This window comes from Genypterus blacodes, unplaced genomic scaffold (genome assembly GCF_046128005.1).
Source record: "Genypterus blacodes isolate CSIRO-AG114 ecotype Tasmania unplaced genomic scaffold, CSIRO-AGI_Gbla_v1 ptg000133l_1, whole genome shotgun sequence".
NCBI classification, from domain to species: Eukaryota; Metazoa; Chordata; class Actinopteri; order Ophidiiformes; family Ophidiidae; genus Genypterus; species Genypterus blacodes.
This window is the reverse complement of record NW_027466935.1, coordinates 3,394,750-3,408,009: the sequence shown is the minus strand read 5'-3', so window position 1 is coordinate 3,408,009 and position 13,260 is coordinate 3,394,750. Positions and strand designations below refer to the sequence as shown.

Sequence of the window (13,260 nt, the reverse complement as noted above, 5' to 3'; positions counted from 1 at the left end):
TTTATCGATCTCCTGTTTCACCTTCCAGTCCAGTTGGTGGCGGTATTGCGCCGCTAAGCCGGTTCTCCAACCGCCAATAAACACCGAAGAAGACTTTTTCCCCTTATAATGTGTTTACAGGTACACTGACTCGTTCCTGTCACTCTGCTGTTTAAGGTAAAGCACCTGCGCCTGAAAACTGACGTCATGAGTTTATAAAAGGAACAGGTGAAGTTTCATAACATGTTCAAAGTTCATCTTCACTCTTATCTCTAAAGTAACCTAAAGTTCGGTCTTCGCATGGAACGCTATAAGCTTTGAAAGGAGAAGTTATAACAATATATCGTTGGCATTTATTTCTTTTTTTGAATCTATATTAAGTTGTTCATAAGGTAAGTAGTTGCAGATATTTTATTTACTGGGCCTAAGTAGTTATGAATGACTACTTGATTCTAATTTTGTGTTTTGGTAACGTTTTTTTATTGAAATTATTATTGTTAAGGGGCTTCAGTACCAGCTTGTCGCTTCTTACCTTAGTTTTGGATTATGCATGTTGTAAAGATGTAAAGTTGAGACAGATATGTAGTAATTTAAAGATACTCTAAAAATGGCAATACATTTTTATACAAAGTAATAACAAAGGCTCCCTCGCCCATTTCTACTGAAGAAGAAGATTGTATTTGTGTAGTGTTATGATGAAGACCGGATCACATTTGACAAGTAATTAATGATTGACCGGGTTGGATATGCACGTATATCATCTGTCTGTGTGTCTATCTGTCTCCATTCATAGATTCATCCAATGCAGTACTGCAGTACTCGGGGTGGAGTCCAGGGATGGAACTTCCAGCAGGTTCTGTTCTCAGGTTTTGCTCCAGATGGGGGTATGTTCATGCCGGAAACAATCCCTGTGCTGAGTGCAAACACCTTGAGGCACTGGAAAGAGCTGTCCTACTCCAAACTGGTGGTGGAGGTGGCCTCACTGTTCATTTGTACCAAAATGATCCCAAGAGAGGATTTGGAGGGTGAGTTTGTATTTTATTTTTATTTTGTTAAGGCAGTGGCATCCATATGCAGAAGTATGGCAGAATCAAACCGGTCAACTCATATCAAACCAAACACCAAACTGCCACGCAGAGCTAATGAGCGACCATTCAACATTTTAAATGCAATCTGAAAATCATGATCACCACAAGTCTTCAGACAAGTGTGTGGAACAATTAGATGACCCTGACTAGTGGACCTAAGTGCCCATCTTGTAGTAAAAGGGTGTGAAAGGTCAGAGATATAATGACAATTGTAGTTGCGCAAATGTCAGATAAGAGGAAAACCAGTCCAGACCTAGAAATGCTGACCAAATGGTTCAGACTTTGTATCAAACTGCAATGGTCAACCGTATCAAAGGCTGCAGTAAGAATTTGTATAATAAGATCCAAGATAGCAGCATCCTGCGTGCATTGTTTTTGATCCGTCTTTTGCATTGGACTCTCTCCCTTTAAAGCATATTTCTAAACCTTTTCTGTGCTCTCTGCTCCTTGGTTGTGTTTTACTGGTCCAGCTCTGGTGTGTGCAGCCCTGTCTAGGTTCTCAGTGCCTGAGGTGGTCAGCATTGCCCAGCTGAAGGGCAAGCTGTCCATACTGGAGCTGTTCCATGGAGAGACAATGGCCTTTAAGGACCTAGCAATGACCTGCACTGTGTACTTCCTGGACTACTTCCTGCAAAAAGAGAGTCTCAGAGCTACTGTCCTTGTTGGTAAGAAAGCAATACATGCAATGACATTAAATACAAATCAGTGTCATGGCCAATAGGGACCTATATGAAAAACTACCTAAATCAATACTTACTGACACAATATCACATTTGAATGAATTCCCTTGTATCTTTGTTTCTAAGGCACATCAGGGGACACTGGAGGTTCAGCCATCCAGAGCACTAAAGGCCTCTCTGGCTTGGATGTGGTGGTGGTTTACCCTCGAGGACACATCACTCCAGTCCAAGAGAAACACATGACCACCTGCTTGGAAGATCATATCCATGTGTTTGCAGGTACACTTTCTATGCATTATGTAGCCCCAGTGGCCTAATAAACCAGGGATTGTGGGTCCGGGTCCCATCTGGGGTGCAGCATGTGTATCCATGTACCAGTTAAAGGGCGACAAAGTAGATAAAGTACCAACACAAAATTTTGTGTGTGTCAGACAGTTTAATAGCAACTCCCCTCCAGTCTTTAATAAATTGATCACATCTCTCCATTGCTTATTGTTTTCGCACAGCGGACGGCAGCTCAGATGACATTGACCAGCCACTGCGGAGTTTGTTTGCTGACCAGGAGTTGGTGAAACGCCACAACCTCATGAGTCTCAACTCTGTCAACTGGTCCAGAGTCATGATCCAGCTTGCACACTTCATCTATGCTTATCTTCAGCTCAGTGGTGTAGAGGAGGGTCAGGATGACGCATCCCTGCCGCCCCTGGAGGTGGTGGTGCCAACTGGAGGGGCAGGAAACATCACAGGTTGGTCGGCTCACAGACTACAATAAAACGTCCGTCACTATTGATCAGCAACAAAGATTCAGAATAACATTTTTCTTCTCTTGTCTTTTCTGTGTCCCTCTTCGGTGTCTCTCTCAGCTGGGTGTATTGTGCAGCAGATGGGTTTGCCACTCAAACTTGTGGCAATGGTGAATGCTAATGACGTAGTGCATCGGACCATACAAACTGGAGACTTTTCAATGGCAGATAATGTCACGCAAACGTTGGCCAGTGCCATTGACATTCAGGTATAATACACAATCTAGATTATATAACATCTGCACGTGTTTTCACTGATTTTGGTTAGTTTCTTTGTTTGTCTGTTGGCAGGAATACTTGAAAAAGTGTGTGTTTTGGCCTACAGGATCCGTATAACATGGAGCGAGTCTTCTGGCTTATTCTGGGCAGAGATGGTGCTTTAGTGAGAAACATGATGGAGACATTTCAACAGACTCATAGATACACTCTGCCTGAAGAACACCGCAAACTGGTAACATTCATTCAACCTTTACTGGACTGTGTTTCATTCATGCTGCACATTTATATATACATATGTTTCTCTCTTTTTCTTCTAGTTGTGCCAGAGATTTTCAAGTGGAACAGTGGCTGATGAAGGGATACTAGAGACGATGAGGAGATGCTGGAAGGAAAACCACTATCTGCTGTGTCCTCATACAGCTGTGGCTGTATGGCACCACTACCACTGCCCTCACAGTCCCATGCTCAAAACGTCAAATATGGCCACACATCCTCAAAAATATTTGTAGATGTGTGGCACAGTTGTTTAATTACCTGTTTTTTGTTGTTTGTAGATGCTATATTGCTACGGCGCATCCAGCCAAGTTCCAGGAAGCAGTTCAGAGGGCGGGGGTGACCTTTGACCTACCCGAAACAGTGCAAGTGTTGGACAAGATGCCAAGTCGTTTCCAAACTCTTGAACGGACCCGGAACTGGAGCAAAGACTGGGAGGACAAAGTGAGAGAGACCATTGAGTCTGTAAGCTCAGCAAGGAAAGACGGAGTGTTATACTACAGGTGATCTGGACATGATGTTATCATAACAGAGAATGTACTACACATTCAGTTTCAGAAAACATACATGTAGTTAAAACAAAATCTCAAAAATTAGCAAATCTGATAAAAGTACTTTACCACTCGTGGATGAGAATGTGAAAACACTGTAGTCTCTAATCAGTATCTATGTTGATTTCTCTATCAATGTTCCACATTTTTTTTCCCCCATCAGTGGAATTATTTTGGAGCTGCCTGTAATGTTTAGAACAGCCATTCACAAACTTCAGAATGCTGTGGCCCAATTTGAAATCAAATCTTCTGCGGCCACCCAAACCTGTTATGACAACTCCGATCAACACAAGAGACTAAGATGAAGTATTTCCCTACATAAATAAACCCCATGGCTTTGTTTGATTAGTTCTGATTACTATTTAATCATTAATATTTTATGGTAATTTCCAACTAGATTACGTAAATTGAAATAAAATAAATAAAAAATATATATTTATTCACTGCAAATGACCTCTTGCAGCTCACCTGCAGTACCTTTACAGTCCACACTTTGGGAAACACTGGTTTAGTGTAACCTGCAGTGGAATACAACAGAAAGAGGTGTACAGACTGACATATGGAAGTCAAGTGATGTGTTAGTAAATCTTAAGACTATGCACTTATCTGGATTCTGTACACAATGTCCAGTGAAACTGCCTGCTACTGAAACTAGATGCTTTTGAAATGGTGAAACTGGCTGCCAATGAACTAGATACTTTCAAACCGGTAAAACTGGCTGTCAGTGGAACTGGGTGCTTTTGGGCAATCTGTGATACTGGATAGCCTATAACTGAATATGGAGGCTTGCATTCATAGATTATGAACTGGATGGTACCAAGGGAGACTGCGTGCACATCAGTGAAACCGACAACCTGAGAATTTGGCATCCAATGAAACCTCCAGTAGTTGTGACTTAAAGGACTGCGTGACCATAGATTATATGAGTCAGTGTGTGAAGATGAGCAATTTCGCAAGTTCAGCATCTCAAAGGGACACGATCAGATGACAATTGGAGCAACCTTTAATTACGTTATGACTGAAACAGCACCTGAATTGTCTCCAGGACACGTGATACAACTACGGGATCACATTTGAATATGGTGGAGGTCAACAATAATCTGAAATTCTCTGGGCCATCAGTATAAAGATTTTCACGTTTCTGTATCATCATTACAAAAGAAAGAAAGACTCCCTCTCAAATATTTATGTATCATGATATCATAAACTATTTGACCAATATTACAACCTGTTTTGCATGTTACAACCTTTTGAACAATAACCAAAAGACATTCACAGATAAGATAATCAATCCCATTCTTTTTTTTGTGTTTTATATATCGTATCATTCAACTCGTTTCTCATCGCATACATTAGTATGTAAGTAAATCCTGTTGGAATTACGAAAATTACGACTTTTAAGGCAATAATACTGAAGCTGACATGAATCAAGCGATTAAGACAGTAGTTTGCCCCAGAATATGTGGGTTCTTACCATAAAACAGGCACACACACGCATATATGTGTATACAGTATTTACAATTTATTTATTTATATGTATATTATTTTTATAATTGTATATTGTGCCAATGGGATACAAACAGTACATACTATCGTGTGTACAATTTCAGATCACGTTACCACGTTCGCGACATTCGAAGCGACCCTGAATGCAGCACGACGTTTGACAGCCTCTCCCTCCCTCGGAGATAGCGATATGTCAAACATGGCGGCTGCTAGTTAGAAATACACAACACCGCTGCATTGTATCCTCAGCAACAGCAGTGGGGGGGAAACTAACGACTCGGTAAGGATTCGCGGAAAGAGTCGGTTGTTGACAGGTCGTTTTTTCCTCATTTATCCGCTCGTTGTAAGGCGCACGAAGTCGCTTCTCGCCACGTAGAGTTGCGCCGGCTAGCCACCCTTGAGTGAGCAGAGTGACACACCAGCTGACGGAGCGCAGACTGGGACTCTGCTTTGTTTCTGCACCTGCCCGCGGACATGTTTCATAGGTGAGACATAATGTAGGTACACCCAAGCTTTGTGTTTGCTGTTTCCTTGCCTTTTTGCCAGCTGACACGTCGTGCGGACATGCGTATTTTCAAGTCATACCAGTTGTCCGTGTAGCTCTCACGGACATGATTCACAGGTGAGACACACTGTAGGTAAACCTCATTCCTGGGTTTGCTGTTCTTCTGCAGTCTGTTTGTCAGCTGACACGTCGTCCGGATGGACGCTTGAGACCTTAAATGCGTCCTCGGTTATTACATAGGTCGGGATATGTTCAGATCACCTGTGCTTTCTGTAATGTTTACAACCTGATGTCAAATTGTAAGCTGTCTCAAATATTCGTGACATCGTCTTAAGTCGTCTGAGTTACTGATTTGTTGTTTTTTAGAACCCGTACATAGACTGGAATTAAGTATCCAACCAATGGCGACTCATGCATTCGAGATGACAGATCCGCCTCATATTCCTACACATGTACATGTAGTGCGTGTGCGTGTGCGCGCGTGACGACATTACACGTGACCAGGTTGTGGGCATCAGTTGAGGTAATAGTAAATATTTACTGGAGTGTGCATAATGAAACCACAAATGTTCTCTTGAGGTCGAGGTACAGAGCACCAGGATCTTGGCCTGATGCCACCTTGTGTTTCTGGTTACTTGTGTTGTGTGTTTGAGCCTTCAGAGTGTTGATCTGGGAGTAGATTGTATATCTTGCAAATGCTCACGTGTATAAAAGTTTAAAGGGAGTTTAAAGGCGAGGGTTTCAAAATTTGCTGTAAAATTCTTTAAATTACAGCAGCAAAAATAATGAACTCCTGGGGGGACCAGCCCCTGTGAGTGATTGCATGATGTCATTCTTTTGTCTAATGTAAATACAAAACATCAACATAATAGTCGCTCACTTGGAAGGGGTTTTGCATTTATTTCATTAAATGAACCGGCTCTGCCGTGTTGGGAGATCATCACATTTTTTTAATCTTCCATTATGAGTTTCAATTACGATTTTTCTGAGAGAAAGTAGTCTTTTGCACCTGCCCAGGATCTCGCAGGGGAATAGTTTATTGAGGTCATAGTTTGTTCCTTTCAGCTGTTTTGCTTGCCACAGCACAATGCCTTCTGCTTGTAGTGTCCAGATTCAGCCATTATTGGTCGAGGTTGTTCATTCGCTGAGTCCCTCCCCCCAGATGGTGATCATGGAGAAAATATCCTTAGGGTCTTGGGTGTCTTAATGTGTTTTAATATCTCTCATGCTGCATCCAGAGCTGTTTCTCTCATTTCCTTACTCTGGTTTATTGTTGTGTTAAGGTGGTTAGTGAGGGAGTTAACAGAGACTTTGGTTCTCTGTGGTAAGATCTTCCATTTCTAGCTTCATTCAAGGCTTTCCCTTAGATCCTGAATCATGCAACGGGCTCTTTTTCCTTGCCCGTTGGCACACACGCCATGCTTTGGTTCCTGAATCTGTCATCTTCATCTTTCCCTCTTTCCCTCCCTGTAGGTAATCTGCGGCCCCTTGTTGGAACAAGGCTTTTGCTCCTTCCTCAGTCCCATCCCCTGATGACAATGTCATCACTGCAGCCATCTGAGGCCTTGGATTCTCTCTCTATATCATCTGACCTCTCTGGGGATTTAGATGATGACAGGGAAGAAGAAGAGGATGGAGATGGGCTAAGAGACCTGGAAGTGAACCCATACGACGGTTTGCCTTTTTCTTCACGTTATTATGCCCTGCTGAAAGAGAGGCAGCAGCTTCCTGTATGGAGGGTTAAAAAGACCTTACTGGAGCACTTGGAGAGCCACAGCATCGTCGTGCTCTGTGCACCCAATGGAGCTGGAAAAAGCACCCAGGTACCAAAGACTGGGCACAATACTAATAGTTAGATTCATCCACTTACTTAGAGGTGTATAAGTACGCATATGACTAAAATGCAATGTACTTAAAGGAGTTCAAGAAGCAGTCAAAAGAGAAAGACACAGCAACAAGGAAGCATTTTTGTGCGTCATCCTCATTTCCTCCTGTTTCTTTCTTCTCTTGTCCCTCCAGGTGCCTCAGTGGTGTGTGGAGTATGCGTTGTCCTATGAATTCTCTCAAGGCCTAGTGTGTTGTTCCCAGCCCTACTCTTCAGCCGCAGTGAGTCTGGCCCTTCGAGTGGCTGATGAGATGGACCTCAGCCTGGGACTGGAAGTGGGCTACAGGGGGCCTCATGATAATAGCTGTACATCTGACACTCTGCTAAGGTGAGGGAAGCTTGTATTTGAATGATACACAATCATTAATAACATGTCCAAATTATTCTAAACTTCTAACAAAGGATTTCTTAATGTAGAGGGAATCACATTTTCAAGTCTTGTGACATTTCATGTTTCTTTTCTACACTACTCTCTAGGTTTGTCACTGACACACTTCTGCTGGAGGAGATGATGTCCGACCCTCTGCTGCACCAGTATGGCATTGTGGTGTTGGATGAACTCCAGGAGCGCACTGTGCCTACTGATGTGTTGCTAGGTCTGCTGTATGACGTCTGTCAACAGAGGCCCAACAACTTCCGCGTGGTTCTACTCACTCATCCAACCCTGGCACCCCGCCTTGCCTCCTTCCTGGGACCCTCTGTCCCTCTGCTCTCCCTGGACAATTTACAAATTGATCCCCAGGAAGTGGAGGATGGGGTAGAGGATGGTAGGACGGAGGAGCGGGGGGCTGTGGAGTCGAACAGGGTGGAGATGCTGTATCGGGAGGTTCCGGCTGGGAAGGAACCTGTGGCTGCTGCTTGCAATATGGTGTTGGATTTGCACCGGAGAGGAGACGAGGGGGCTGTGATGGTGTTTCTGGCCAGTGCACAGGTACAATAGCATTCTGTATAATGTACCCTGAAAGAGAGCCACTAGTTTGAGCTCGTCTATAAAATGTAGGGTAGCTGTAGGACTTCAAACAACTGACTGGAGCTAAGCAACAAACAAAATCCTAACCTGAATCTCACAACTGACTGTAACATGACTTGGTTAATCAGTAGTTCTGGTAATAATATTGGCTGACATTGCCACAGCGACTTCCAGCAGTGTAGCATTGGCAGTCTGATATGATCAAAGGTCCAATCAAAGATATTTGTGGCACGGGTCCAGCATTCTTTGATAGATGGTTTAAAAGAAAGCAGTGTCTACAGACTGTGAGCGTCTACAAACCATCAGTGAGAAAAACATACCTTGTTAAATGGTAATTAAATGAATTATTCACATATATAATTGTAGGAACTGCTATCTTATATTTGTTGTGAGCGGTAAACTGTTGGCACATTTGCTCATGCAGTTATTGATGAACCTTGAACCATCCTTGCTCGTAAACGGCCAAGCCTTTTGTGGATGCTCATTTTACACCCAATCGTGATGTCATAATGCAATTAGTTATGCAATTAAAATGAAAGGGATAATCAGTTATCATTCTAAATGAAATGCAAAATATAATAGTAATGAGTAGTTATAAATTCAGAATCTGTTATCTGACAGACGTTATATGGCCTTTAAACAAAGATCCTATCCTCTCTTTCATCCAGGAAATAGAAGAGTTCATCGCCCTTCTGGAGAAGGAATCTGTAGCTCTGAGTCCTCAGCTGGGACCTGTCAGGATGCTGTCTCTCTCTGATGGCCTGGGCGCTCTCACTCAACGAGTGTACGAATCTGACCCTGAAGCATCAATGCTGAAGGTGGCTGAGACCTCTGAAGGTGTGGAGAGCTCTGTCGTGGGTGCCACAGGTGTAGGGGTGAAGAGAACGGTTATTATCACAGATACCCTAGCAGAGGCTTCCTTCTCCCTACCAGGAATCCGCTATGTAATAGATACAGGCCTTCAACTAAGAACTGTGAGTTTATGCTATTTTTAAAGCACAACATTTACACATTTACATTTTCATCATATAATATTAAGAAAGCTCTGAAATAGTTTCTTCATTTTCCCTAATAGGTTTACAATCCACGAATAAGGGCTAACTCACAGGTCTTGAGGACGATCAGCAAACATCAGGCTGACATGCGGTCTCAGAGGGTTAACAGCATCCTTCCAGGTGAGTCAGAGGTTGTTGGTGATTCTACCACCAATGAATTTCTGTGGCAGTGTGACTGCATAAAAGCTGTTCGTGACTGCATTTCTTCTCTTCTTGATTGGTTTTCAGGACTTTGTCTACGTCTTTACCCCCAGTTACTGTATGAGGAGGGTATGGAGGAGGCTCACTGTCCAGGAGTGATAGAGGAAAACCTTAGCCACTTAGTGCTGTTGCTCAAGAGGCTGGATATTGCAGACATGGGACAGTGCAAGTTCCTGGACAGACCAGGTACCTTGTTAAACAACAATAGCAAGAAAAAGTGCTTTATTCTTATGTACAGGCTAGCCAGCGGATTCACTTTGCATTCCTTTTCTCACCCACATTTGCTTCTCTTCCATGTTTCTCTCCTTCCCAGCCCCTGAAGCTCTTATGCAGGCCTTGGAGGACCTGGATTACCTTGCAGCTCTGGATGATGATGGTAACCTGTCAGAGGTGGGCATCATAATGTCAGAGTTACCACTGGAGCCGACGCTGGCCAAAGCCCTCATAGCAGCCTGCGAGTACGACTGTGTTGATGAGCTGCTCACTATCGCCTCTATGCTTACAGGTAACTATGATTATAAACTGCTACCATTTCATAAAGACCAACACTCCCACACAGCCATATTAAAAATAGATAAATAAATGTATATATGTTTGTTACTGTAGATACTGTGTATTACTTTTCCTTGCATTTAACCTCTGATTTGACCTTTGTCCTCTTCCAGCCCCCTGCTGCTTTGTGAGCCCAGACCCTGACAAGGAGGAGGCTGCAGTCGCTCGATGGCGCCCGTTCCTCCATACAGAGGGAGACCACATGACCCTCATCAATATTTACAATGGCTTCATAGAGTGTACGCACATAGACAGTAATAAATACAGCATATGATGAGTATGACTATCATCTTGTATATGTGTATATACATTATTCAGAATTATTGAGTGTGTGCTGATGTTACAGATCATCAGGATGAGGCGTGGTGCTCCACAAACTTCCTCAGTCATGCTGCTTTACGCTTGGCTGTGGTGATCAGGGCGGAGTTGCTGGAGGTGTTGCAACGAATAGAGCTTCCTGTTTCACCTCCCACTTTCGGATGCCAAGAAAACTGCAATAATATCAAGCGAGCTCTCATCTCAGGATTCTTCCTCAAAGTAAAGTCCATCTTTATATGAAGTGATATGACAATGGACTGCTTTCACCTTATTTCCTCCTTGCATCACCTGTCTCTCTGCTGTTCCTCTTGACTGATCCTTCCTTTTGTGTTCCTCAGGTAGCCCATGATGTGGATGGTTCAGGTAACTACCTCCTGCTAACTCACCGCCATGTGGCTCATCTGCACCCGTACTCGTCATACCTGTGCTGCCATCCATGCCAGAAACCCCCTAGCTGGGTTCTCTACCATGAGTTCACCATCTCCCGTGATAACTGCATCCGCATCGCTTCAGAAGTCCACCCGCAAATGTGAGTAGACCTGTGATCGAAGTTATCTAAGCTGTGGTTCTGTTTGTTTGTGTATCCTCTTTATGAACTATCTGAATAGGCAGCCTATCACAACTTATGGGAACAGCACACAATTGGCTACAATGGGGTAAATTCTTTTGGTAAATTTTGGTACATTCCAGGAGATTCATAAAAGGGCCTGTGTGTGTGTGTCTGTGTCTGTGAGATTTGTTTTATTATTTAAAATAATGTAACACTGAAAATCAAAAGCACAGGGTCAGTTTGTGTGTCAGGACAACTGGCCCAGTTTTCAATGTCATTATGGGTTATTGAGCGTCGATTGAGGTGCAATTCTATCAGTCTATAATTACATTTTCAACACAAACGAGTGGTTATTGACACATTTAAGGGCTTTTGTTTATTCTGTGGATCAGAGGCCAGTATGAGCCTAATATGATGGAATATCAGGACAAATCAAACGTGCCATATTTCACAAGGGACTGTCCCCCTGTTCTGCTACAGGCTTGTGGAACTGACCCCACAGTACTTTCTTGGAAACTTGCCATTAAGCGATGGCAGACTCCTGCTCATGGAGCTGAGACAAAACCTGGACCCCCATGCAGATGAGCAACAGGGAGTTATGGGTGATTACAACAGGACACACAGAGGTGGAGAAAGAGATGGAAGTGGAGAAGCACACAATCAGTCCAGCACTGAGCTCTGTGTTGTCCAGTAAAGAGATTGTTATGATGAGATACAAGATGTATCTCAGGAGAAGACACTAAACAAAATGCAGTCAATTTTCTGTTTAAATTGGAGGATTGGTACGATCTATAAAGGTACTTTTATGAGCCATTAATCTACGAAATTTGCGCTTAAATGCTTTGGTATGTGATTTCAAATGGACTTCATAGGATGCTGTTAGTTCTTAATGCCGGTGAGCAATAATGTACTGTTATATATATATATGTGGGGTAAACCTATTGAGATCCCTTGTGTTACAAAATTCAAAATTGATCATATGCTGTATATTTGACCGTATTCAATTTTTTTAATGTATGAACACTTTTAAATTGTAACAAAAAACACTTGACACTATATTTGATGAGGTTTGACCTTATGTAGGCTCTGGGCTCTCATACTTGCACAGAGCTTCTATTTTCATGCTTTTCCAACTGTTTTTGATACTGTTTGTATAATGTTTGGTAGCACTGCTTAAATGTAATTCCTACCATTTTCTCTTCAATTTGTTGACAACAATGAGCTGTTCATCATGTGCACTGCTATTTTAACAGGATCATTCTGTCAGAATGGGATACAAATTTAAGAGGTATTTCAAACGCTTCATATAAATTCTCAACCAAGTCCTATTTAATTGTTTTCTTTTGCAAATGTAATATAGTTACTTTACTGTGTTTACACTGTATGTAAGATGTGAACATTATGAGAATAAAATTCATTGTTAATCCTATAAAACCTTTAGCATTTTAATCTTCAGTATTCTAATATGGGCTTTTGAACGAAGAGGATACCATCTTTTTAAAATATTTTCATAATATTGTTTATCATCATTGTATCATCATGACATATCACCTTGGAGTTGGAGGCTGCTGAGACAATGCGATCATCTTAACATGGATGTCAAACACCCAGCTGTTCTTCTGGATCCTGCCCATCAGACCACTGAACTCCTCATCAAACATTTGGATCAGCTTCAGTTTTTCCACAGAGATCAGAAGACATTTCTGGATCCTTAGGGGCTGGGAAGCAATCTGCAAGTCTCAACATAACTCTCCGAGTTCTGTAAGTGGCATGGGAAACCCAACATTCCTAAGATGGCAGATCTACCACCATCGAGTTTGAGACTCATTCAAAATGTGAAGACGGAATGAAAAGCACTGGGGCATTCTTTACAAGTGTCTGGCGACCAAAGCTGTCTACGTTGATATGCTGTCAAGCTTGGATGCCGACTCGTTCCTGATGTCACTTCGTCGCCTCATATCACGAAGAAGAAAACCCCATGCGACCCCTTCCCTCAGGGTCTTAATATGGAAGGGGGCAATAATGATCTGCTGGAAGCCTTCCATGCCACGCAGCTGAACCTGATCTACAAAGTCCTGCACATTGTCATCATTAGCCCCAACATGCTGCTCCAACATATGAACTT

At 42.7% G+C, this 13,260-nt stretch overlaps 2 protein-coding genes and 1 long non-coding RNA gene across 8 annotated transcripts; 2 read left to right on the top strand and 1 right to left on the bottom strand.

Moving 5' to 3' along the window:
- The first annotated feature begins 84 nt into the window (after positions 1–84).
- On the top strand, positions 85–4,024 carry thnsl2 (threonine synthase-like 2). 3 transcript variants are annotated; one of them, XM_076163899.1, is made up of 9 exons: positions 85–156; positions 773–1,004; positions 1,538–1,732; positions 1,874–2,026; positions 2,254–2,493; positions 2,611–2,759; positions 2,876–3,001; positions 3,087–3,241; positions 3,324–4,024. In XM_076163899.1, the coding sequence occupies exons 2-9, from the start codon at positions 782–784 to the stop codon at positions 3,547–3,549; spliced, it is 1,467 nt and encodes a 488-aa protein (XP_076020014.1). In that variant the 5' UTR covers positions 85–156; positions 773–781; the 3' UTR covers positions 3,550–4,024. The 3 variants fall into 3 exon arrangements, with proteins under 3 accessions (XP_076020014.1, XP_076020015.1, XP_076020016.1); XM_076163900.1 differs by having other exon boundaries at positions 131–207; XM_076163901.1 differs by lacking the exon at positions 85–156 and adding an exon at positions 248–371.
- LOC143011153 (uncharacterized) lies at positions 3,833–5,296 on the bottom strand. Its single transcript, XR_012964895.1, has 2 exons — positions 5,214–5,296; positions 3,833–4,111 (listed from the first exon to the last, which is right to left on the bottom strand). It is a non-coding gene; the product is annotated as an uncharacterized LOC143011153 (long non-coding RNA).
- On the top strand, positions 5,267–12,573 carry dqx1 (DEAQ box RNA-dependent ATPase 1). Of its 4 annotated transcripts, none has more exons than XM_076163897.1 (12): positions 5,267–5,379; positions 7,078–7,427; positions 7,624–7,817; positions 7,967–8,420; positions 9,128–9,433; positions 9,535–9,634; positions 9,743–9,901; positions 10,029–10,220; positions 10,381–10,506; positions 10,614–10,804; positions 10,924–11,114; positions 11,616–12,573. In XM_076163897.1, exons 2-12 carry the CDS (start codon positions 7,137–7,139, stop codon positions 11,827–11,829), a joined length of 2,418 nt encoding a protein of 805 aa, XP_076020012.1. In that variant the 5' UTR covers positions 5,267–5,379; positions 7,078–7,136; the 3' UTR covers positions 11,830–12,573. The 4 variants fall into 4 exon arrangements, with proteins under 4 accessions (XP_076020012.1, XP_076020011.1, XP_076020010.1 ...); XM_076163896.1 differs by having other exon boundaries at positions 5,288–5,596; XM_076163895.1 differs by having other exon boundaries at positions 5,289–5,584; positions 11,616–12,572.
- Positions 12,574–13,260: the final 687 nt, after the last annotated feature.

Coding starts and splice junctions, on each gene's coding strand:
- thnsl2 (XM_076163899.1), top strand. CDS start 782: ATGCAGTACTGCAGTACTCGGGGTGGAGTCCAGGGATGGAACTTCCAG. Junction 2,027..2,253: donor TCATATCCATGTGTTTGCAG/GTACACTTTCTA, acceptor GTTTTCGCACAG/CGGACGGCAGCTCAGATGAC. Junction 3,002..3,086: donor CTGAAGAACACCGCAAACTG/GTAACATTCATT, acceptor TTTTTCTTCTAG/TTGTGCCAGAGATTTTCAAG.
- dqx1 (XM_076163897.1), top strand. CDS start 7,137: ATGACAATGTCATCACTGCAGCCATCTGAGGCCTTGGATTCTCTCTCT. Junction 8,421..9,127: donor TGTTTCTGGCCAGTGCACAG/GTACAATAGCAT, acceptor TCTTTCATCCAG/GAAATAGAAGAGTTCATCGC. Junction 9,902..10,028: donor CAAGTTCCTGGACAGACCAG/GTACCTTGTTAA, acceptor TCTCCTTCCCAG/CCCCTGAAGCTCTTATGCAG.